Genomic DNA, 26,821 nt, shown 5'->3' with positions numbered 1-26,821 from the left:
TTTTCTGGTAGAGAGCAGAATTCATGTTTCCCTCAATTATTGCAAGGTGCAAGTTACTCCAGATGTAACGGGAGCCCTGTCTTCCAAACAGTACCACATTCAACTCATCAGTCCACAGAACATTCTCCCAAAAGGTTTGAGGATCATCAAGGTGTGTTTTGGCAAAATTCAGACGAGACTTAATGTTCTTCTGGGTTAGCAGTGGTTTTCTCCTTGCCACTCTTCCATGGATGCCATTTTTGCCCAGTGTCTTTCTGATAGCGGAGTCATGAACATGACCTTTACTGATGTATGAGAGGCCTATAGGTCATTTGATGTTGTCTTTGGCTCTTTTGTGCCTTGCTGGATGAGTCATAGCTGTGCTCTTGGAGGAATTTTGGAAGGTCGGACACTTCTGGGAAGGTTCAGTACTGTGCTGAGTTTTTTCCATTTGGAGATAATGGCTCTCACTGTGGTCCTTTGGAGTCCCAGAGCCTTTGAAATAGCTTTGTAACCCTTCCCAGACTGATGTAATTAAATCACATTCTTCCTCATCATTTCTGGAATTTCTTTGGCATGGTGTGTTACTGGGTAAGACCTTTTAACCAGCTTCATGCTGTTGAAAAAGTTCTATTTAAGTGTTAATTTGATTGAACAGGGTTTGCAGTAATCAGGTCTGGTTGTGTCTAGTCCAGCTGAACCCCATTATGAATGCAGTCTCATAGATTTGGGGAATTAGTAACTACAGGGGCAAATACATTTTCACACAGGCCCAGTTGTTATTGGATATTATTTTTTGCTTCAATAAATTATCATTATCATTTAAAAACTGTTTGTGTTTACTTTTTCATACCACTTTACTGTCACAACGAGATACTAAGTCAAAATGAGATTCTAAGTCAAAATAATGTGATAAGTAAAATAATGACTTAGTAAGTCAAAATAACAACATACCAAGTGAAAATAATGAGATACTGAATCAGAGTAATCTGATAAGTCAAACCAATAACAGCAATTGGGGGGGGGGGGGGGGGGGGGGGGTGTAAAAAATCCCCTGTGAATGAGCTGTTACCATAGAAACAATAACGTTAGAACGAGCGCATTAATATTAACTTATCATTCATGATACAACTGTGCTGTTATAAAGAAACAGTGCACACTTTCTGACCAATCAGATTTGAGAATTCAACCGCGTTGGGGTATAAGTCAAAATAAGGAGATACCAAGTAAAACATTATATCTTCGTAAGTCAAATTAATAACAACAATCGAAAAAAAATTCCTAGAGTCACTGCGTATAAGCTGTTTACTATAAAAACGGCGTATTAGCATGAACGCATTAATGTTAACCTGTCGTAAACGTTACACCCGGAACTACTTTCTGAGCCATTCTGACCAATCAGATTCTAGCGTTCAACCGCGCTGTAATACAGAGAACACTGCTACTACAGAGATACACTGTTGCTGCTGAGAGAGAGACACGCCCAGCTCTGTCCTCATTGCTCACGTGCTTTGTCACTGCAGTCACATGACTCTGCACTTCCTTATTATCTTCTTTCCTGCGATAAGATAAAAAATACAAATATGTATATAAAAAAACTGTAATGTTCGTCAGGTTTAAAAAGAAAGCGTGATACGACACAGAGGAATAGTTCCGTCGCCAGGAGGAATGCTAATGCTAAACCTGTGAGGTTTAATAGCTTTGGTGAGAAATAGGATTCTTTCTTAAACGGCTCGGGGTGATTTGACGCAGCCTTGTTCAGCTTAGCTCTCTAATCAATCTGATAAAGGAAGTGATCAGATAATGACCCAGCGATCCTTGTAGGCGTTTCGAGATCCACCAGTTCGTCAGGACAGCTGTATTCACTGAAATCCCCCTCAACTACTCACAGGTTCACTCTGCTCGCCAGATAGAAATTACCCAGACATGTCGAAGTACACAAGTTTCCCAGAGCCCAGTGAGGATCACAATCCATTCCAGGTGAATTTTTTGATCATCTACTGACAGAGCTTTTTAAATTAAGGTTGATCCTCTAACTGTGTGTGTTTTATTTTTTGAATGTTTACAGGATCCTTCAGTGATTCAACACAGCAGCAGTACAGACTATCCCACACTGGATCTGTACAATCCCTTTGACACCAGGGCGAGTGGGGTAAAGCACACACACATCACAAATCTCACCTCCTCATACATCATATACCTGTCTACGGGATTATTAAACACACCAGTGTTGGTGTTCTGTTATTAGAAGCCTACACACAAAGGCATAGATAGATGCATACATTGATCACTGTATTCATCCAAGAGGAATATTCAGCTATTACAGCAGCAGAGAGAGTTAGAAGTATACTAAAAGTAATTTAACATTATAAATTAAACTGTTTTTCTTTGCCATTATCTTGATATCAAAACTTATTTTCTTGTTTTCTTGAGATAACTGTACGCATGATCAAAAGATATCAAAAGCTGTTCCCTCATCATCACAACATATTTTTCTCATGATGCCCAAATGCATGATTAGGCCTACATGCTTTTTTTGTTTTGTTTTGTTTTTAACTTTAATCAGCGACTGACAGAAGAGGAAATAGCAGTGCAGTGGTCGTGTTACTCACAGCTCAAAGGTTTTGTGTTTCGATTTGAGTTTAAGTGACTGTGTGGAGTGCGACTTTCCCAAATTTCCTTTTCAGGATGAATAAAGTGCGTCTGTCTATCTGTCTTTTTGTCTGTCTATCTCTCTGTCTGTCTATATGTCTATCAATCTGTCTGTCTATACGTTCAGTATCTCACAAAAGTGAGTACACCCATCACATTTTTGTAAATATTTGGTTATATCTTTTCATGTGACAACACTGAAGAAATGACACTTTGCTACAATGTAAAGTAGTGAGTGTACAGCTTGTGTAACAGTGTAAATTTGCTGTCCCCTCAAAATAACTCAACACACAGCCATTAATGTCTAAACCGCTGGCAACAAAAGTGAGTACACCCCTAAGTGAAAATGTCCAAATTGGACCCAATTAGCCATTTTCCCTCCCTGGTGTCATGTGACTTGTTAGTGTTACAAGGTGTCAGGTGTGAATGGGGAGCAGGTGTGTTAAATTTGGTGTCCTCGCTCTCACACTCCCTCATACTGGTCACTGGAAGTTCAACATGGCACCTCATGGCAAAGAACTCTCTGAGGATCTGAAAAAAGAATTGTTGCTCTACATAAAGATGGCCTAAGGTATAAGAAGATTGCCAAGACCCTGACACTGAGCTGCAGCACGGTGGCCAAGACCATACAGCGGTTTAACAGGACAGGTTCCACTCAGAACAGGCCTCGCCATGATCGACCAAAGAAGTTGAGTGCATGTGTTCAGCGTCATATCCAGAGGTTGTCTTTGGGAAATAGACGTATGAGTGCTGCCGGCATTGCTGCAGAGGTTGAAGGGGTGGGGGATCAGCCTGTCAGGGCTCAGACCATACACCACACACTGCATCAAATTGGTCTGCATGGCTGTCATCCCAGAAGGAAGCCTCTTCTAAAGATGATGCACAAGAAAGCCCGCAAACAGTTTGCTGAAGACAAGCAGACTAAGGACATGGATTACTGGAACCATGTCCTGTGGTCTGATGAGACCACAACTTAAACTTATTTGGTTCAGATGGTGTCAAGTGTGTGGCGGAAACCAGGTGAGGAGTACAAAGACAAGTGTGTCTTGCCCACAGTCAAGCATGGTGGTGGGAGTGTCATGGTCTGGGGCTGCATGAGTGCTGCCGGCACTGGTGAGCTACAGTTCATTGAGGGAACCATGAATGCCAACATGTACTGTGACATACGGAAGCAGAGCATAATCCCCTCCCTTCGGAGACTGGGCCGCAGAGCAGTATTCCAGAATGATAACGACCCCAAACACACCTCCAAGACGACCACTGCCTTGCTAAAGAAGCTGAGGGTGAAGGTGATGGACTAAACCCTATTGAGCATCTGTGGGGCATCCTCAAATGGAAGACGGAGGAGCACAAGGTCCCTAACATCCACCAGCTCCGTGATGTCATCATGGAGGAGTGGAAGAGGACTCCAGTGGCAACCTGTGAAGCTCTGGTGAACTCCATGCCCAAGAGGGTTAAGGCAATGCTGGAAAATAATGGTGGCCACACAAAATATTGACCCTTTGGGCCCAATTTGGACATTTTCACTTAGGGGTGTACTCATTTTTGTTGCCAGCAGTTTAGACATGAATGGCTGTGTGTTGAGTTATTTTGAGGGGACAGCAAATTTACACTGTTACACAAGCTGTACACTCACTACTTTACACTGTAGTAAAATGTCATTTCTTCAGTGTTGTCACATTAAAAGATATAATCAAATATTTACAAAAATGTGAGGGGTGTCCTCAATTTTGTGAGATACCGTGTGTCTTTCTGTCTGTCTATCAATCTGTCCATCAACCTGTCTATCTATTTACTTATCTATCTGTCTACAGTTGTGGTCGGACGTTTACATACACTCATCATGAATGTGAATGTCATGTCAATATTGGGTTTTCAGTCATAACTTTGAACTTTTATTTTTCTGGGGCAGAATGAATGTACAACATGCATCTGTAATTTAAAAAAAAATGAGAATTTGGTTCACAAGTTTTTACTTATTTAGGGTTTTCTGTGGTCAACATAAGGTCAAAATTATACATACAATGTCAAACATATACATACAGCACACCTAATATTTAGTTGAATGTCCCTTAGCAAGTTTCACCTCGAGCAGACGCTTTTGGTAGCCATCAAGCAGCTTCTGGCAGAATACTGGTTGGATATTTGACCACTCTTCTCGGCAGAATTGGTAAAGTCCAATGACATTTGTTGGTTTCCTGGCCTTGACTCGACTTTTACACAGTTAGCCTGCTTTATCCATTCCACAAACAGCTTTGATGTGTGTTTGTGGTCGTTGTCCTGCAGGAACACCCAACTGTGTCCAAGTTACAACCGTCTGGCTGATAGTTTGAGAGAATGCTGAATAATTCGATGGTAGTCCTCCTTCATTATTCCATCCACTTCCAGTTCCACTGGCAGCAAAACAGCCCCAAAGCATAATGCTACCACCACCATGCTTAACAGTTGGTACAGTGTTCTTTAGTCCTCTAAACATACCTCTGGTCATTGTGGCCAAACAACTCAATCTGTGTCTTATCTGACCATAAACCTTTCCTCGAGAAGGCTTTTTCTTTGTTCATATGGTCAGCTGCAAACTTTAGATGGGCATGAAGGAGTCAATTTTGGAGCAGGGGCTTCTTTCTTGGATGGCAGTCTTTCAGTCCATGGCGATGTAAAACTCTAAGAGTAAGGCTGTAGACAGTGACACTGATGTTCCAGCAGCTTCCAGTTCATGGCAGGCCTGTGCCTTGGTGGTTCCTGGGTTTTTCCTGACCATCCGAACCAATCTCCTCTCAGCTGAGGGTGGCAGTTTGGGTCTTTTTCCAGACCTTGGCAAAGTGGCTACACTTCCCAATAACTTGTACTTGCATACAATTGTTTGAACTGATTATATTGGAATCTGCGATTGTTTAGAAATGGCTCCAAGAGACGTTCCTGATTTGTGTAAATCCACCATCCTCTTTTTTTAGGTCTGCACTATGCTCATTGGACTTTCCCATAGCACTGTGTGTTGGTCAATCCAATGAGTGCTGCCAAACAAACCCTTTTTATGCTGGCACAGAGAAGCTGCCAGCTGTAGTCAATCATGATCACTAACAGGAAATTAAGAGGCCTTGGTCTTGGCAAATTAAAGGACATCATGGAACTTTCAGCACCATTGAACTAATAATCTAAGTATTTCTGTGTATATTTTTGACCTTGTATGTATAATTTTGGTCCTGTTTTGATTACAGAAAACCCCAAATGAATTAACTTGTGAACCAAATTCTTTTTTTTTAATTTTTATTTAAGATGTATATTTGTACAATCATTCTAACCCAGAGAAATAAAAGTTCAAAGAAATTATTGAAAGCTCAATATTGCCGTGATATTCGTGTTCATTATGAATGTATGTAAACTTCTGACCACAACTCTGTCTATTTATTTATGTATTGATCTGTGTGTGTGTGTGTGTGTGTGTGTGTGTTATATAATTAGTCTTCTGTTGGTCAGTGCTAGATAATTTCCAAATTAGTTTCTGGCACTTGAAAAGGTGACTCTGCAGCTACACCGTCATGGACACTACAGTGATCCTGAACAGGTGATGTTTCATTACCAGCCAATTTGAGGACCCGGGACGTCTCCATGGTTACCACATGTTGTTTGAGAGATGCCGCCTAGGTGCTTTGCGGCTCACAAAAGCAATGGAGATGAAAATCTTCGGAAATAGGATGTAATTGCTGCAGAATCGCTATAATATAAATACCTGACCGCATGCCACTGGTTACAACAATGCCGTGCTTGAATGCTCCTACTCCGTGATCTCAGAAAACAACTTTTGTCATCGTACAATCGTGAGGAAAAATAAGTTGTCCTCTGTACTATACACCTATAGGGTGGACTAATAGTGGAGATGTGTCCTAATAAAATAGCAGTGAGTGTGCAAAGTAATGAGTGGACCAGAGATACACACACACACACACACACACACACACACACACACACACACTCTACTATGTCAATGTTACTGCCACTCCTCGAACACTCCCCAACCGATCACACCCTGTACATGGAGAATTTAATGATATAAAGAGTTTGTGTTTTAATACAAGGCTGACCAGATCATGGAGTCCAGTAAAGGTTCATGTTAGAGATGCAAGCTCTGATCATGTCTAATGGGATCGTACTAATTGAGATGACAAACCACATCAATGCTCAACATTAATTACCAGCAATATTAAGCTTTATTGAACTCCATAACCATGTCTGATTGTACTACAAAACACGAGCTAAATCCCAGACAGCCAAACTGTCAACGTTGTGTATAAGGGGAATAAGGAGTTATTGATCATGTAGGATAATATTTTCATGGTGAGTATTCTCTATCAGTATAACAAATGGTGTAATTAGACAAATCATTCATTACAAAGACTGAGCAATGCATTATTTATTTACTTATTATTTATTTATTTACTTGATCTCACACATACTCAGAGTACATGGTTCTGTATTGACCGTATTAGACATGTGAGCTCACTAAGTGAATGTAGAATCCATGCATTATTGCATTACCCATGTTAATCTTTCAGGCATCTAGACTCAGCTAATAATATATTAGAAACACATCTTCTCATAACTCACTATGCGGTATAGACCTGTTGATGTCGATGCACTTTGTAATCATGGTGATTTATTTATTTATTTATTTTATTATTTATTTATTTTTCATATTATAGCCTCCGCCTCCTTATGAGGCCGCGCCACCAACCTCACCACCAACCATCCCGCCTCAGGCTCTGCCTAGCAGGACTACGCCCACAGAGCCCCGGAATTATGGATCCTACAGCACTCAGGTGTGTTTCTTCGCTACCTCGATACTAACACCGTATTCGACTAAGCTTGTCATTTCCTCCTCCAACTAAAGCTACATTCTCACACACACAAAGTGATTTTATCTCTGCTAGTCGCTGTATTATGAAATCAGTAGAAGTCATTCCTACTACTGGTTGCCATAGTAACATTTATCAGTAGGTGACGCAACTAGCATTCCACCTTTTTGACAACAAACCATTTTTCTTGCCGCTAAAACGAAACGTTCTGGAGGGAGAGCGTTTGTATATGAAATTCAACAGTGCATACAGTGTTTGTATCATAAACGCCAACTCAACTCTGAAGCCCTACTCGGGATGGTCTCCTCAACCCCAAGTTCAGAAATTGCCTTCAAATCAGCATGGCCGCTCACAGCATGAACAGTAGACAGGCAGCACTTTTTACCTTTAAATGAGTTCTACTCTGTACACAAGTATTCGCTTTAGACCGGGGGTGTCCAGTCTTATCCGCAAAGAGCCGGTGGGGCTGCAGGTTTTCATTCCAACCAAGCAGGATCCACACCTGATGATTCCACCTGTTTAATCAGTTGATCTTGGCGTTCAAAAGACTCAGTTGTGGCTTCTGCTTGGTTAGAATGAAAACCTGCACCCACACTGGCCGTTTGCAGATAAGATTGGGCACCCCTGTTTTAGATCAATCAGACATATTCTCTTGTTCACTCTTTAACACTGACTACAATTCGTTGTTATGAGAAGGTAAATAAGCATCACAGATCTACTGTACAGTCACTCTTGAATAACACAAATGGATCTATGGGAATTATGTCATAAAAAAAAAATCCCAAATAATTTAATTTTATCACAACATAATTCCCATAGAAATAATTTAATTATTAATAATTAAATATAATAAAATAATTTAATTTTAGCATCTTCGGTGTAGACTGCCTTTTTGCCTAGAATTTCCGAAAATGTACTCTTGGCATTTTTTATTTAAAAAAAATTTTTTTTTTAATCCGATGTCTTTAGGAATCTCCCGGAGATAAACAGTAAAAACCCCTTTTTAAACAGGACATAAACAGAACAATAGTGAAATAAGGTGGTGTGTTAAACAGCATTGTTTACAACACACTGCAGTCAGTTAAGTGGCCCCCTCTAATCTTGATCTCTCTGAAGCAACCCGTGGTGAACGCCGCAACAGCTGACTTGCTGAAGAAGCAGGAGGAGTTGGAGAGGAAAGCAAGGGAGCTGGAAAGGAGGGAGAGAGAGCTCGACTCCCAAAGCCGTAGCACTGGATCCTGTGAGTACCCGAGTCAGATGAACATGCAGTGGCAACTCCGCCAGATCCTATCATTCGTAGTTCAATTATTAGTTATACCCGTTTTCACTCCTAGATTTCTTTCTGACCTTGTTTCCTCACCAGTCAGTTCACTAGCACCAATTTTTCAAGCATATCAAAATGTTTGTACATTCATTGATTGGTCAGGAATGTGGTTCTTCCCCAAATTGTTGGACGCACACCATTGTATAGAATGTCTTTGTATAGGCCTACTATAGTGCTGCAGTTTCTCTTCACTGGAACTAAGAGGTCCAAACCTGTACTAGCATGACACAAAGTGCACAAAGCGAGCTCTATGAAGACATGTTTTACCAAGAACTCGAGTGTCCTGCGCACTAGAGGTCGACTGATTGATGGGTTTTGCTGATTACTCTGCACCGATAACTGATTGCTGGAACTATCGTTAATCAGAAAAAACCCACACCGATAGTGTTTCCCAGTTGCATCTGTTGCTGAGCGGCTGAGAAGGGTCCGCTGTCGTTATACGGTACGAGAGCGGCCTCTAGAGGCGAAATAAAACAATCACTGTCATTTTGTTGTGTTGTTTGAAGTTTTTTTTTTTTAAAAATACAATTTGGATGTCTGTTTTTATTTGTTATTTGGAGTGTTACCTTTTGGTTCAGTTTGGATGTATATATTTTATTTATTTTAATATTTATCAACAGTTAATATATATTAATATTTATATACTTATTTTATTTTTGAAAAAGTACAGTACATTTTCATGGTGCAGTCAGTACTATTTATTTTTGTATAAAGTTCAGCAATATTTTACTTTGAGTGCTATGTTTTCACTCCGTATCAATTTGAAAAACTGCCGGTCGATTAATCGGTTATCGGCAGGTCCTGCCCAACTTAGTTATCGGTAAAATCCACTATCGCTCGACCACTATTGCACGGAGCCCTGACCTCAGCCCTAATGAACACCTTTGGAATGAACTGAAACACTTTCACTGCATCAAAGCTGTCCACACATTTTTTGGCCACAGTGAATTTTGTTTGGCTGAACCAGACAACACAGCGTTGAAGAAAACCAAAAGCAAAGCACATAGAAGTCATGTGATGACAGATGATTCTCTGATAACTGAGTTGGACAAGTGTGCACTATTTTTAGCTCTGCATGTATGTCCTGTTTTTTTGGTTCGTGTGACACCTGGGCAAGAGTAACCAGAGCCAGCATGGGTACTAAGGTACAACTTGCATGACTTTCTGCATGAGGAATATGCCGAGCTGTACCACCCCATATGTTTGGAAAATACTATTTATTCATCCTAAAGCTAGATTGCATTTTTCAGACAAGTTGATGCAAATTTAGTCCCTGGTTCTTGTCCTGGTCCTGTAACAGTTCTATGCACAATGTGTATTTTGCATTACTTGGTAGTCACTGTATAAAAGCACTGTGGAGAGCAGGAAGATAAAGAGAGCTCACATAGCAGGAAGAAACTGAATGTGTGCGTTACATGGTTGAATGACATGACATAACTTTGTTTGTTTTAGCGTCTCAGAAGAATTGGCCTCCGTTGCCGTCTTTCTGTCCGGTGGGTCCATGCTTCTATCATGACATTAACGTGGAGATCAGCCAGGGCTTTCAGCGCATCGTCACCATCATGTACTACTACTGGATGTGTAAGCTGTGTTTTGTTTGTTGAATGATTTTCTCTGAATAAGAGGTGTTCTGATAAATTAGTGTAATGGTTCACTGTGATACAGTTCATTTGGTTATGTTAGGTTGTGGTGGTATAGAGTCTTCCTCTTGATTGGATATTACTTTTTATATTTGATTGTACGTACATCTGTTTCTGATCTACATAGTTTTTTTTAAACCAGTGTGGCCATGATTGGAATAATGGTTCAACTGGATCTTAGACTTGAAGGTATAGTTTACGCACAAATGAAAATTCTGTCGTCAGTTACGCCCCCTCATGTCATTCCAAACCTGTACGACTTTCATTCATCTTTGGAACACAGATGAGGATGTTTTTTAATGAAGCCTGGGAGATTTGTCTCTCCGTTTACAGTCCACGTAACCAAAACTTTCAAGCTCCAAAAAGTTCATAAAGGCATCTTAGAAGTAATGCACGTGACTCCAGCGTTTTAATCCCAATTCAATGAAGTGATACGAATGCACAATAAAAACTCAAAATAAGTCTTCACAAAATAGCTTCACTTCCGCATAGGTCTCCGACGCGCGTTCACGAGAGAAGTACGACGCGTGCGTGTTGTCTTGATGCAAGAGCTGACATAAAAAATACAAGTCCTCTGTCAAAATCTGCAGACATCTTTGTTACAAAGCTTGTTCTACTGTATGTGACTCAGTTTGTGTACAATGTCCTCCTTCCTTTGCTGTAAACAGTGCAGCACTTCCGGGTGCCATTGTGTCGCGAGAACGTAAACATATTTTTTGAATAAAGACTTATTTTTATTTTTGCACACACAAAGCATTCATATCGCTCCATTAAAGTGGGATTAAACCGCTGGAGTCACGTGGATTACTTTTACAATGCCTATATGAATTTTTTGGAGCTTGAAAGTTTTGGTTACTTGGACTGTAAACAGAGAGACGGAAATCTCCCAGGTTTCATTAAAAATGTCGCCATTTGTATTCTGAAGATGAACGAAAGTCTTAGGGGTTTGGAACGACATGAGGGTGAGTAACTGATGCCCGAATTTTCATTTTTGTGTGAACTAACCCTTTAATTATAGACTTTTGAGTCTGGTTCCTGACAAGGTTTCTTCATGTCGTCTCGGAGTTTTTTCTTGCCACCATTGCCTCTGGCTTACTCATTAGGGACATAAATCTATATCCAGATTTCTATAAAGCTGCTTTGTGATAGTACCTATCGTTAACAGCGCTATATAAATAAAATTTAATTGAATAATGTAGTTCAGCCCCCAAACATTCTGAGGCGTGTATAAATTTTATTTATTTTTTTAATCGAAACAATTCTCAGGTTAGTTGTTGAACTTTTTAAAATTTATTTTATGAAACGTATTTATTAATCCCATGTTATTGCACCGTGAGGGTTTGATGTCCAAGTCCAAGCTTGCAGTAACCTGTTTGAACCACTGGAGGTCAAAAAGACATTCAGTTTTAATATTTATTTATTCTGTATATAATCAATCAATCTTATACACACCTTTAACATTTGTATATGAATGTCTGATTTAAGATCAGGGTTAATGCTTAAGGACTGACTGCTTTTAAAGTTTTTGTATCCATAAGTTTGCCTTGCTATTGCTCTTGTTATCCTGTTCTCATTGTTTTACTCTTTCTTTTTTTTTTTTGTAAATTTGTTCCTCCACAAAGATTCGGCTTGCACCCTGGTCTTCAACTTCATCTCCTGCCTTTCTCTGTTTTGTGTGGACACTAATAGTGGTGTAGGCTTTGGCCTAGCCATCCTCTGGCTTCTGCTCTTTACCCCCTGCTCCTTCGTCTGTTGGTACAGGCCTGTGTATAAAGCATTTAGGTATGTACCACCGAGTTCATCTGCATCAGACCCCTGTTTTTAAAATTCTTTGAGTCAAGAGCAGTCTGCAGCTCAAACAAGCACAGTAGCAGGTACAGTGCATATCTGGCAGGAAATATATAATGTATGTATGTATTTGTGTGTGTGTGTATATATATATATATACGTGTGTGTGTGTGTGTGTGTGTGTGTGTGTGTGTGTGTGTATTTTACAAAAAAAAAAAATTGGCACTTTTGTGCAAGTAAAGTGCCGTGTGATATCACTCTAAATACATCTGTTCCTGGAAGGCCTAGAGTTTTTGTTAGAGAAGAGACCTAAAAAGTCATGAAGGCCAAAGAGCTATCAAAACAAGTCCAGGACAAAGCTCTGGGAAAGAACATCTATAGAGCACTATATTACATCCCTCTTTGCCCTATATGTTTGGGAGAAACCCAACACTGTCCACCTTAAGGACACCAGTGATGTCCCTAGAGTGAAGCATGGTGATGGTAGCACAATTTTAAGCATTGCCTTTGCTTGTCTGAACAATGCGCTCCCTGCTTACCTGGTCCATAACTTTTGTTGAATGGCCTCCATTATGTGGAAAAGTTCTGGGGGTGTGAGTACTTACAGTATGCCAATGTGATGGATGATTTGAAGCATGCAGCTGCTAAGCTATTGGATATTGTTTTAGGATTTTATTTAGGATAATGGATGGATCTCTCTATATCTCAACAGGAGTGATAGTTCCTTCAACTTCTTTATGTTCTTCTTCATCTTCTTCGTCCAAGTGGTGTTGTACGTCCTTATGACCATTGGTATTCCTGGCTGGGGCTTCAGGTGACATGAGTAACTTGTTGCAATCCTGAACATTTCTGCATTTGCCACTCTCATTCGTTTCATTTAACCTGCTGTTTGCTTTGTCTTCGTCTCACTCTCTGCTTATACAGTGGATGGATAGTGGGTCTTGCTGCATTAAAGACAAATACCGCAGTTGGAGTGATCATGCTCTTGAATGCATTGGTCTTCACTGCTCAGGCTGCCATGGGAGTGGTTCTGCTCAAGAAGGTAAACTCAGATCTTCTTCTCTCTCTATTAGCAGTACACATCTCTTTGCAAATCACCATACAGCACTGTACACATGTCTGTTTTTGCTCTAAACTACAAAACATGGTTGGTGGATCTGATCCGATTTAGAGGCGTGGTCTCCGAAATATTAAACGCGGTTAAACAAAATCTACAAGATGCTGGTTCCTCATAAGTAATTTTTTGTTGAGTAAATTAAATTGGAATAAACAGCAGTAAACAGTAATAAATGAAACAAAGTCAATATTTGGTGTGACGACCATTTGCTTAAAATAAGAAAAAAGTATTAGTAGTCTCCGATGAATACGATGAGTGCAGGCTGTTCATAATAAAATGCTGCTTTTCCTCTACTGTTGAGGCCAAACGCTTACTTACAGGAAAAAAAATATGGAGCTCCACACGTCTGATTCTGACTTAGGAGCAATTTCCAATCAAAATTCAAAAGTCTTGAGATCACACAGACACTGCATCCTTCAGGAACGACACACAAATGACCTCCCAAGGATGAAACTTTGGTCTGAAAGATTCCGCTGAACCACAAGACAACAACAAAGGAACTGGTGAAAGAATTGGAGGCATCAGTTATGGAAGTATGTGTGTCCACTATTAAGAGAGTCCTACAGTGCATCACCATGGCATAAAACCAAGGCATGGTCATACAAGGAATACACCCCTACTCCAAGACTGGCAAAAAAAGTCAGACTGAAGTTTGACGGTAATCACCGGCATTTTGGAGGAGTGTTCTCTGGTCATATATGTATGGTAGAAAAGTAGTCTGAGGCTTCTAATCTGAAGAACACCATCCCAACTGTGAAGCATGGTTGTGGTGGCATCATGTTGTAGGGTGTTTTGCTGGAAAAAGGGAATGACATACTTCAGAAAATAGATGGCATCATGAGGAAGGAAGATTTATCCAGAAATACTGAAGTAACACCAGAAAGCTAAACATTGGTCACAGCTTGGTTACAGCTCCAAAGTTGTAACAAAATGTTTTAAAGACAACAAAGTGAAATTATTGGAGTGGCCATCGCAAAGCCCTGACCTGAATCCCGTAGAAAATTTGTGGACTTAACTGAAAAAGCGTGTCTGAGTAAGGCAGGCGGCCCAAAATCCTGGCCGAGTTACGTCACTTGAGTCAGGAGGAATGGAAAAATGCAAAAATTCCAATAAAGTACAGTGAGAAGCTTTTGGAAGGCATTGGAAAGAAGTTAAGCAATTAAAAAGTAATGCCAGAAAATACTAACAAACTGTACATAAAATTTTGACCCACTGAAAATCTGATATACAGTCCCCTCCAAAAGTAATGGAACCGCAAGCCTAAGTATATTGTCTTTGCTATACACTGAAGACGTTTGGGGTTGAGATCAAAAGATGCATATGAGACGAGAGTTTATAATTTCAGCTTTCATTTCCTGATATTTACATCTAGATGCATAATTACCCATGCTTCATTTTTGTTACATTCAACAAGTCCGAATGGATCATGCAAACACTGTCGTTATTAAACGGGCTTTCAGACTGGCAGTTTAGTCCGATACAGAGGGGAAAATTGGTAACATGAAAGCTGTAATGTGGATCGGGAAGCGCACCACGGTACCGAACCCGAGACTACCTGTTGGAGGTAGCCCCGTGAACGTGAACGCAACTCGTACTCGGGTCCGCACTTGTTCAGGAAGCAAAGTAACCTGCTCCTGTAGCTTGTTTTAACAGATGAGGACATTAGCTACCAAACACGTGTACCATGAGTGGCAGGGGAACGTTGTGGGATGTAGAAGAGGTCCACTGCTGAGCAGAGTGTGTGTGTGTGTGTGTGTGTGTGTGTGTGTGTGTGTGTGTGTGTGTGTGTGTGTGTGTGTGTGTGTGTGTGTGTGTGTGTGTGTGTGTGTGTGTGTGTGTGTGTGTGTGTGTGTGTGTGTGTGTGTGTGTGTGTGTGTGTGTGTGTGTGAAAATAAATAAATAAATAAATAAATAAATAAATACATTTGAATATAATAAGCAAAACAAAAGAATTTGGTGAGTCATGTTGTGTTCTCCATGACGTAAGAAGAACACAAATGCACCGGGGTTCGACAGAATCAAGTGAGTCTGAAACAATCGCATGCACAGTATCGCATGTAATCGCATGTCCCCTGTGTGAGTTTGAGTTTTATAATGTTGACTCTCTTAATCAGTGGAAGCCTACGGCACATTTTCAATGTTGTATTAAAATGTATTGTAACGTCGTATCGAATTAGAATTTTCTGTGTTATTACACACACACACGCACACACAGAAAAGATCCAGGGTGTTGTAATGACTGCATAATCTGAACGTGTGATGAACCTGAAACAATTGCACCTTTTGATGTCATCTTCAGTTAGGAAAAGCAGCTACAAAATGATTAAGCATGCAGTCTTGATTCATGCAAAGCAGCGTAACATTCTGCGAGCTTGTCTCATTTCCCTACCCGCTTTAATCGTTGGGCATCAAGATTTAAGGCCTTTCATTTGCATTACTTCTTTGCTTGCGGATCATGTGGTAATTCCATCACTAAGCTCTTTTATCTCCCTCGCCCAGGTCCACTCTCTCTACCGGCAGACCGGTGCCAGCTTCCAGAAGGCCCAGGCAGAGTTTGCCACCGGAGTGCTTTCAAACGAAGCCGTGCGCCAAGCAGCGGTGAACGCCACCGCCACAGCAGCACAAGGGGCCTTCACCGGAGCACGTTAGAGTTGAAGGCAACGTGAATGGGGATGAGGCTGGGGAGAAACTGAGGATGAGCCCAAAAAAAAAAAAAAAAAAAAAAGAGTCTACAGGTATAAAAGAGAATTCTGTACATTTTCAAACTTTCAGTCCGACACTGTTAGAAACCAAGCACTAGGCCCTTTTGCTTGTGTTGGAGGAATAGATACAATAGATCAATGCAAGATGAATAATTTGATGGGTTTTTTTAATTGTTTTTTTGTTGTTGTTTTTTAAGCCTTGTTTATCAAGCTCTTGACCATCTCTTGACCACTTGGCTGTCATTTCTGAACCATAGTTTAAGTGTCAGTAGCAGTTGATGGGATTTGTTTCTTAGTATTTTATTGACACTGTGACTGATAAAATGATTAGGAAAGCACTGCCAAGTAGTTTAAACTGCACCACACAGGCACCTCTCTCTTGCTCTCGCTCTCTGTCTCTTGTTCTCTTGCGCTCTCTGTCTTTCTCTCTTGCTCTTTCTCGCGTTGTGCTTTCTCTCTCTTGCACTCTCTCTTGTTCTGTTGTGTGCCCTCACTCTCTCTCACTCGCTCTCACTCTCTCTCTTTTGCAGTCTCTCTCTCTCGCGCTCTCTCTCTCTCTCCGCTACATAAATGTGAAAACGCAAATCTAAGATCAAAGATCTAGCCACTTCAAGTTGTCTAAAAAGGAAGCGTAGAGGAAAAACGCATGATTTATTTGAAAGTCACAGGACAGTTACCCGTTTTCTACTGTGCTATGACATGTAGTGGTTTGTTAACCCGCTTGAATAAAGTGTGAAGCACTCCAGAGGCATCAGAAATTGAAAACGAGTCATCATTCAGATTCTTGAGTGCCATCAAAGGGCTTGATTGCACCACTCTCATCCTGTATGATGATTTTTTATTTTTTTTTCCTTCTTCCGAAATGTTTAAATCCAATTAGAAATAAAACGCTCTACAGTATATGCCGCTTCCGACAGGTAAGGAAACGTAAACGAAAAGAAACATAAAAGATAAGTGTATGCTAAAGGATAATAATACTGATATTAGTCTATATTAAAGTTGCTTTATAATCTAATACTGCATGCCAAAATTCCCTAGGCTCTATGTAAAAACAGTCAGGAGAAAGATGAAACAGATCGGTTTATACGTAACGCTGTCAGCCTTATTGTCTGCTCCTGCAACTGGCGTAGAGCCTTACGGTTCCCGGATTTCGTGTTTATTTTGAATGGTGGATCTTCTTTTTCCTGGTCTACCTTTTGTTGTTTGAAATGGCTGAGTCTTAAAACATCTTTGGCCACGAGATCTCATGATCCAGCACCTGTTCATTAACGACTAATAGCTGTAAAATGTACATGTAGACAAATCTGAATTAACACACCATCAGAACACCCACCTTCGTTCTGTCATTTTGTGATTAAAACAGTTCCAGTCTGTTACGAGTCAAGCAAACCAGCTATCATCCAGGTTATTATCTTTCAGTGATTTGTATGAAAATGTATAAATGTTACCTAACTGTCTAACGTCCTGTCCTTTTGTTTTCCTGTGATCGCAAATCTACATTTTTGCACAGTGCCAAATGTATTTATCTAAATCTATTATTTTGTTCTCTCATTGTGTTATAGGGTTGTTGTTGTTTTTTTGCCTGCTCTAACACACTTGATCCAAGCCTTCCTGTTTTGATAGCTATGTGAGATCAGGTGAACACTAAAATGTGCTGTGTGTCATGTTTGTCTGTGTTGGTCATTTGTTTTAATAAAAGTAATACATTTGCCTCAAAGAATTGGACTTTCCTTCATGTTAAGATGTGTACGTTATGGGTTACAAGTTTTGTTTTGTTTTTATGAACTAGTTGCATATTAACTAGTTTTTAGGATTTAAATCAACATATTTTCATTTTCATCATCGTAGATCCATGCATGCAATGGTGGGGTTTTATTTATTTTATTTTTTTTGGTTTTGGTTTTTGGTGTGTGATTTCTCTAAATCACTTCTTTCCTACAAAAACAAAACCTTCACTTTGTCAAACAGCTTTCCATGGACAAATACTATCGTCCAATAAACACAGTAGTGAAGTCGCTGCTAATTTAATCACATTTGGTGTCCATCATTAAAGGACCACAATTTACACTGTGTTAGGAGTAAACATGATGTAGTTACATGAAATTATGTTATGTCATAAAAATATAGAGGCGTACATGTTTGTGAGAGCTTTAGCATGGGCATCTGGGATATTCATTGTGCTAATCATCTTTTTACAGACTGAAATCTGTGTTCTCTGTGGGGGAAAAAATCCTATTCCTCTCTCTCTTTTCTTTTTTTTTTTTTTTTAAACTTAGTTTGGTCAGTGCTTCTGTCTTGTCATCATTTTCTAAAGAACAAGTCCAACTTAGTTTGCTTCATTCTACCACTACTACCATTGCATCATAACTCATAAGGGCTATTAATTACGTTTAGAGACAGTCTCGGATTGCATCACAAATATTAGTGGTTTGATTAACACCAATGGTTCTTGAGGCAAAGTATTAGGAGGTCTAATATATTATATGAATAACGTGCGTATGTGTGAAACATTGCATAATATACAATAATTTTGTACGCATGTAAAACTTGTTTGTGCCTTCCGGTGGCCAATTTAAATGGTGCACTTACATAGCGCTTTTATCCAAAGCTCTTTACACTGTGTCTCATTCACACCAATGGTAGCAGAGCTGCCATGCAAGGCGCTAACTTGCCATCGGGAGCAACTTGGGGTTCAGTGTCTTGCCCAAGAACTCTTCGGTATGTGGAGTCATGTGGGCCAGGAATTGAACCGCCAACCCTACGATTAGTGGACAACCCGCTCTACCACCTGAGACACAGCTGCCCAATTTAAAATTCAGCATCTTAATTCAAACAGTTCAAAATGGCCGACATAGTAAAATTGGGTGTCATTTGACTCAGTATGCCTCACTGAATCTAACCATAATAAGTACATGATTTTAGGACAAATTAAACAGAAGTTATAAACAAAAAGGACAATTTTTCATATCTCATGACCAGTAGAGGGCACTGTTCTGAAACTACTCATGTCCCTTCAGGTAATGGTTATTATAAAATGCACCAAGTTCGGTGTCAATATGCCAAAGTGTTGTGGAGATATAACCTCATGTTAATTTTGGCATGATTGCCATCATATTCGTTGACACGGTATACATGAACGGTTTGGTCTATCAGAAATCTTGATAACCTGAATCATTTTTGGTTTTTGTTGTCTGGAGATTAGCTGGGAAGAATGTGTTCAAGTTTCAACACACAGTCTAGGTGGAGTTTGCAAAAGTAGATTTAAAAAAAAAAGTTCACAATGGTTGGAAACTTTCGCCAACCCAGGCACATCTGGTACCATTGTTTTTGTCATGATCTAAAGAATTGGACAGCATCTGACTTTAAGTACGCTACTTTGCAACATAACATTGATACAGGAAATATTTTACTGTAATGGTGTTCACATAGCTACTTGGTGGACAAAAACAAATAAATGGCGAGCTAGTTTACCTTAAGAAATAACATTGGTTGTATTGGACTGGCATGTATTCCCACCTCATGCCTCCAGTGTTCCTGGGATTGGCTCTGGATCCACAACACTGACCAGGATAAAGCATCACGCTGGCAAATTATAAATAAAATAATAATAATAGCAGGCTTTCAGGCCCTAGCTTATTGCATGTGACCTATACTATATATAGTAGAGTAGTAGGCATAGCAATTTGAGACACTGAACACTGCATTCACTCCAGGGGTTTGTCTACTGTCAATACATGGAGGGAACGTCATGCTGGTGTAGTGAGTAGCACTGCCGCTTCACTAGTTAGCTTCTGAGTTCTGGTTACGACCCGTTTGGAGTTTCTGTATACATTTCCTCCCATCTCTCAAAAAACATGCCACTAGGTTTATTAGCTAAATACTAGCTGAATTGACAATAGTTATGAATGTGCATGTGTGTATGTGAGTATGTGTGAAGGTGTGTGTCCAAGGTGGCCTACAATGGACTGGCATCCCATCCAGGGTGTACTCTCACCACGCCCAGTGTTCCCGGAATAGTCTTTATATCCACAAGGACCCTGAGCAGGATTAAGTGGTTACTGAAAATGAATGAATGAAATTGCATGACGATGGCATGGGCCTCAGCAGTTCAACCACACTGTTATTTCTGTCATAGTGGAGCCCAAATTCCAGGATTTTTTAAAAATTCTTTTGTCTATATATGTGAACATGTATTGATTTGTATTGAATGTTTCAAGACAATGATTGGCTGATCGTTTTTTTGTTTTTAAAAAAAAAAGAAAAACAGACATGATTTTGTTTTAACATTTGTTTTGAAAGAGATCAACATGTATTTTCTCACACGATTTGTGCTCCAATCGAGTCCATATTCCCAGTCTGGGTGTTACATCATTGCTATATTTAGTGCAGATCAGAAAAGGAGGTTGTATAACTGCGCAAGTGTATAAATATCAGTTATCTTCATAAGCAATAGGTGAAATATATAAATGTATTGTTTTTTTTAAGCAGATAGTAGTACTGACACCAAAGCACACACTCCTGCGGAAACTTGGTCACATCCCCATATAGTCGACGTGTCTTGGGTGCTCACTTATCAAATTCCACTCGCATGGTAGGTTTTACATTACATTTACATTTATTCACTTAGCAGACGCTTTTATCCAAAGCGACTTACAAATGAGAAAGATACAAGCAAAAAAGGTTTTGTCTAGACAATGAAAAAAGCTTCATATAAGAAATAGCACTGCTTTTAATTACTTAGAGTATACCATGGAATGTGCCACTTTTTTACAGTCAGGGTGGCTCCAGAACATTTTGACTGGGGTGGCCAAGGTAGGACCCAGGGCAGGTGTGGGGTGGCCATATCACCATGAGACAATGTCAGACATTGTGCAAATGTACAAATTGCATGCTTAGCCTATGCTCATTTAGGGCTAAAAACATCTGTTATGTCTCAGAGCCCAGCAGTGTAACACAGAATTATGGATAATGTCGTCAAAAATGGTTCAAAAAACAGAATTGTTAGGGAAATACCAGAACCATCTGGATTAAAGAAGGCAATGTAGGAAGAGAATTTTGTTGCAGAACCATCAAAACCACATGCCACAGACCTACTTGTGTTTCATGTCACATTATCTAGCATGTAGCAGAACGTTGAATCTAAGTATCCAGTCTCCTAATCAAGTTCTGTGGGGTCAGACGTTGATCCAGTCAAAGTTGATAACTCTGGGAGATTATTGATAAAACTGGCTGTAGTAGCTGACGTGAGTGTACGTTTGAAGCATTAGTGTGGCGAAGTGCATTTATAATGATTAAGGCTGATATTAAATGAGATGAGGTAATGATCTGAGATAGCTGTGGAAGTGTGACTACATTTTGTATATTTAATCCGAATGTTAGTATTAAATCAAAAGTGTGAACACTGTTATGAGTGGGTCCTGTTACATTCTGATTAATTACGGTCTCTAGAATGGACACAAACACTGTTCTCAGAGGGTCTTCTGGGTTATTAAAATGAATATTAAAGTCTCCAACAATTAATGCTTTCTCTAAAGAAATAAAAGGTTTGAGACGTAATCTACAAATTGCAGAAGAAATTCTGAAATTCTGAATAATAAATCACGTTTTGCACGGCTGCCAGGAGAATAACCTGGCCCGGGCATTGGGGGCTATAGCCCTGAAGAATTTTCCTTTAGCCCCGAATAATTATCCACTTGGAGCAATTTGTCACTAAGAACTGAATGTCTGTAAAAGAAGACCGCCTGTACTTTTACAGTAGGGGAAATAAGCATCGAACATGTCAAAAAAATTCAGTAAACATATTTCCAATGAGGCTATTCACATGAAATTTTCACCAGACTTTGGTATTAGCTCAAGAAATCCACACGTATAAAGAAATCCAAACATTAAAGTCCATAAATAAAGTTGTGTAACAAAAAAGTATTCTGTCACATCATGTGCAGGCGCAGGACAGAAGCAATTGCAGGAATGGCAGTTTAATCAAACAATCAGAAGTACAAATGATCAGGCAGAAGACAAAGTCCAAGGCAGGCTAGGGTCAAATGATCAGGCTAAACGAGGCAGAGCAGAGAATCGAGGTGAACAGGGTAAACAAAGTCTACAACCAGAAAAGCAAACACGAGATAAGGCTTGGAAATATGACAAAGACTAAGCAACTGAACGTAATACTTCACAAGGTCATAGTGTTCAAAAAGTCTCTTATATAACGTGGTTGTGAGTGCTGTGAATAGGATGCAGGTGTGCGTGATTAGAGTGAATGTGAGTGGTCTGGGAATTGCAGTCTATGGCGGCCATGTTTGTAGGCCGCCATGCAGGATGGGAAATGTAGTCACTGGTTTGCTGTGATATGACAGAACCCCCCCTAAGGGCATTTCTCCCAAGGCGCCAAAATACACTCGCTACCCTGGCAGTCCTGGCTCTCTGGGCAAAATGTCTTCACAGCCCCTCAGGTTCCAATGCAGGCATCATCCAACAAGTAGCAGGTTTCTCAAGGAACCAAGGAGCAGACATGAGGCTAGGGCTGGTTCGCCGGGGTCATTAGGCGAGATCCAGGCTTGGGAAGGTGTGTCGTCAGCTTTACACAGGGGCTTGACTTGGTGGGTCATCTCGGCGGCCATTCTTGAGTGTGGAACGACTGGCTCAGCGGCGCACAGAGGTGGAGCGACGTCGTCAGCGGAGCACGGAGGTGGAGCAACGTCCTCAGCGGAGCATGGAGGCAGGGCAACATCCTCAGCGAAGCAGGAAGGCGGAGCGACATTCTCAGTGGAGCAGGAAGGAGCAACATCCTCAGTAGCATGGGGAAATGGAGCGATGTCCATATAGAACTCTGGCATAGTGGCATTCATGGCAGTGTAGGGAAGCAAAGCGGAGCTCTTGGCTGCAACAGGAGGCGGAGAAACTTCCTCTATTGAACAGGGTGGCTGAGTGGCATCCTCAGCTGTAGAGGGATGCTGAGCCGCGTCCTCAGTCATGCAGAGAGTCTGAGCGTCATTATCCATTGACTTTGCAGGCTGAACTTGGTTGGCTGTGTCAGCAGACTCAGGTGTATGCAGAACTTGGTTGGCTGTGTCATCAATCTCAGGCATGAGGAGAACTCGGTTGGTCATGTTGTCAGTCTCAGGCATGAGGAGAACTCATTTGGTCATGTCATCATTCTCAGGCATGAGGAGAACTCAGTTGGTCATGTCATCATTCTCAGGCATGAGGAGAACTCAGTTGGTCATGTCAGCAGACTCGGCCGTGAGCAGGACTCGGTTGTCCGTGTCAGCAGACTCGGGTGTGAACAGAACTTGGTTGTTCGTGCCCGCAGACTCGAGCGTGAGCAGAACTTGGTTGTCCATGCCCGCAGACTCGGCCTGAGCAGAACTTGGTTGTCCGTGCCCGCAGACTCTGGCGTGAGCAGAACCTGGCTGGTCATGACATCGGTCTCAGGCATGAGGAGAACTTGGCTGGTCATGTCAACAGACTCTGGCATGAGCATAACTTGGTTGGTCGTGACGTCGGTTTCAGGCATGAGCAAAACCTGGTTGGTCATGACATTGGCTTCAGGAATGAGCAGAGCCTGATTGGTCGTGACATTGATTTCGGACTGGAATTTAGCGTGGAAGGTCGCCTCGTCGACCTCAGACTGGAACTTGGTGTGGGAGGTCGCCTCGTCGACCTCAGACTGGAACACAGGGACACAGGGTTAGGGTTAGGCTAGGGTTAGGCTATTCAAAATTCCATGTGAATAGCCTCATTGGAAATATATTTTCTGAATTTTTTTTTTATGAATTCAATGCTTATTTCCCACACTGTATGTATTGCTCAATATACTGACATGAGCTAATCTTGAAATGAGCTGCACAGAATGAAAATCATCTAATCGGATTTACATACATTAACAAATGGGAGTTTTTTAGGAAACAGTTCAGCCCTCTAAAATCTAGAATTGGATTGAAATCACTGTCCTTCTTCGGAATTAGGATGTACATTGTGTAGAAACCCTTATTCTGAATGGCTGGGTCTACTCCTTCAATTGGGTCTAGATAGAACTTCTTGGAACAGAGCAGCAAATTTGATGGGGTGTGAATTTGACGAGGCCCCAAGCCACGAAAAGGTTGGGGGCTGATGGTAAAACTGAAGTTTGCACCCATGCAATTTAAAGTGTAAATACTGTGTTAGCCGCTGCTAATCAAGAGAATATAGGTGCTGTGAGACTGAGCCAAAATGCTGAGGGAAGCTCCACTAGGTGGAGATACAGGGAAATAGAAGGAAGCCCAACTCCTGTATGTATGTATGTTGAGTCCTTTTTACTTCACAAGCTCAGTGGTGTAGAGTGGTGGGAGAACCAATCAACCAAGTTGGCGGCAAGACTGCAGATCAACAGTCAGCGATGCAAAAACCAGCAAGGGATTGAGAGTTACATAATTTGCAGACATTATGGTAGTGATAACAAGCTAACAAGGGAACCCCACTCAAGCTAGTATTCACTGAGTTCCAAATGGCTCCAGAAAGGTACAAATCTCTAATTCTTAAGAATTAAAATAAAATTGTAAGCACTACAGTGGTCATTAAGACATTGAATTGTTTCAGTGGTCTTTGAAGTCATTATTTTAGTACTCAACGCTAATTTGGTCGAGACCCCAATTGTCAACACAGGCTCGAAAAACCCTGTTGGTGTAGGTGATATGGAGCACCTGATGTAGCCTTGTGTCAGGGGTTCAGAAATGTATTCATTCCTGATTTTACTTCCAGTGGGAGATAAAGGATAGGCATGTGACCTAGGAGGGCAGCAGACTGCAGGTCAATAGCACAGTCAAAGGGTCTGTGAGGGGGCAGGGCACGTGTATTGGCTTTAGTAAAATATTTGGCATAACAAGCTGAGATTTCAATTGACTGATCCACTTCAGGGCTTTTTCATCTGGATGTTATAATTATGAATGGACAAAATACCCAGGTGTCATGGCAGTGGGGAGACCAGGCAGTGATTTTGTGCTCTGTCCATTCTAAAATGTGAATGTTATGGAATTCTGTGATAAGGAGGTATCACATCACTGTGCATGGTACATATGGGGACGATCATTAGGTCTACCTGCCAGAGGCTGATATTTACTGTGGAAGCTCGAGACTTTTGGACTGGCCCCTTCCTCACCAACTACCTCTGTCCCATGGATGTCCCATCGTGACTAGGTATGGCAGATGCTCTACCCACAACCACAAGACTTTCCAGAGAGTGGTGAGAATAGCAGAACTTACAGTGCATCCGGAAAGTATTCGCAGCGCTTCACTTTTTCCACATTTTGTTATGTTACAGCTTTATTCCAATATGGATTAAATTCATTATTTTCCTCAAAATTCTGCAAACAATACCTCATAATTACAACGTGAAAGAAGTTTGTTTGAAATCTTTGCAAATTTATTAAAAATAAAAAACAAAAAAGCACGTACATAAGTACAAGAATTTTGAGTAAAATAATGAACTTAACCCATTTTGGAATAAGGCTGTAACATAACAAAATGTGGAAAAAGTGAAGAACTGTGAATACTTTCCGGATGCACTGTAGCACAGGCAACAGACTCCCAGAAGATATGTATCAGTCAAAAAAAGTGCTGAGAAATTATACTTAAGTGAACGTATACAGTAGATAGTGTCAATCTTACTCAATTAAAATTGGAAGTATTTAACCAAAATATACTCAAGGACAAATAACATAGTTGCGTGTTTTAAATGTATACGCGTATTAAAAACAAAACAAACAAAAAAAAACATTAAAAAAAGTTTTCAACTTATGAAGTTTAGTTTAATGTCATATTTTCATGTGAAAAGTAAATATATCAATTTTTTACTTATCTAAGACTATGCTAGAATGCTATTTTGCCTAAAACATCATTCAGTTTCTGCAAGTTTGCTAGTCATAAACATGACTAACACTCCATAGTTCGGTAATAAATTAATCAGAAATATAATAACCTGTAAATAACCAGTATTTACCATGTAATGAACATGTAATTACATAAGAGTACTTTTTTTAGCATTAATAAGCGATACTTAAGCATAGTAATGCAATACAATTGCTCAAGTATTTTCGATCCTTGGGCACAGACACTGGCGTGGCAGTTTCATGTTACACTACACTCAACCGAAGGCCTGCGGTTTTTCCAGAGTAGTCTTCAGCAAGCTTATTGACAGCACAATCAACAGTGACGTGGACAACCAGACCAAGGAGGGGTGTATAAAAGCTAAATCTGTCTGTGAGAAGTGCTTCCAGTATGCACCATGAAAGAGTTAGTAAGATTTAAATACTGTCAGTACAGCCAAACCATTTCAGGTGTCTAGTAGCACTATGCCAAGGACTTTTATACTGTATAGCTTCAGGGGACTGGGAGACTTAGGCATTAATAAGTATCACACGAGCAGTTGAGACAGTTATGACACTTATTGAAAGGCCCAACAGTGGCTGATTTGAGATATTTTTACTTGCTAAGATATGCTGTAATTATTTGCAATGTAGTAAATATGGATTAGTTGTTATCTACATTACGCTACAGGGTCATTCCATCTCAAGTGGTCCAGTGCAAGTTGCTCGAGCAATTTTTAATTTTCATAATCTATGCCCAGATAGCCAACTGTATGCCTGTACCAACATGATAGATCAGGGTTCTTCAAATCTGGCCATTGAGGTCCACTGTCCTGCAGAGTTTAGCTCCAACCCTAATCAAACACACCTGAACAAGCTAACCCAGGTCTTCAGGATTACTAGATTACTAGAAAATTACAGGCAGGTGAG

At 40.5% G+C, this 26,821-nt stretch overlaps 1 protein-coding gene across 1 annotated transcript; it reads left to right on the top strand.

Annotated features, from left to right (window-relative positions):
• Positions 1–1,471: 1,471 nt before the first annotated feature.
• Positions 1,472–17,763, top strand: scamp3 (secretory carrier membrane protein 3). The gene is made up of 9 exons (XM_017481360.2): positions 1,472–1,959; positions 2,048–2,131; positions 7,329–7,445; positions 8,598–8,721; positions 10,258–10,386; positions 12,068–12,227; positions 12,946–13,047; positions 13,158–13,275; positions 15,850–17,763. The coding sequence occupies exons 1-9, from the start codon at positions 1,906–1,908 to the stop codon at positions 15,997–15,999; spliced, it is 1,038 nt and encodes a 345-aa protein (XP_017336849.1). The 5' UTR covers positions 1,472–1,905; the 3' UTR covers positions 16,000–17,763.
• The last annotated feature ends 9,058 nt before the right edge of the window (positions 17,764–26,821 follow it).

This window comes from Ictalurus punctatus, chromosome 12, assembly GCF_001660625.3.
Source record: "Ictalurus punctatus breed USDA103 chromosome 12, Coco_2.0, whole genome shotgun sequence".
NCBI classification, from domain to species: domain Eukaryota; kingdom Metazoa; phylum Chordata; class Actinopteri; order Siluriformes; family Ictaluridae; genus Ictalurus; species Ictalurus punctatus.
The sequence above is the reverse complement of the archived record's forward strand: the minus strand, read 5'-3'. Positions and strand labels throughout refer to the sequence as shown.

Bases quoted from the DNA above. Each gene is read 5' to 3' on its own strand.
- scamp3 (XM_017481360.2), top strand. From the start codon at position 1,906: ATGTCGAAGTACACAAGTTTCCCAGAGCCCAGTGAGGATCACAATCCA. The intron at 1,960-2,047 runs GTGAATTTTTTG...GAATGTTTACAG, and splicing joins AGGATCACAATCCATTCCAG to GATCCTTCAGTGATTCAACA. The intron at 2,132-7,328 runs GTAAAGCACACA...TTCATATTATAG, and splicing joins TTGACACCAGGGCGAGTGGG to CCTCCGCCTCCTTATGAGGC.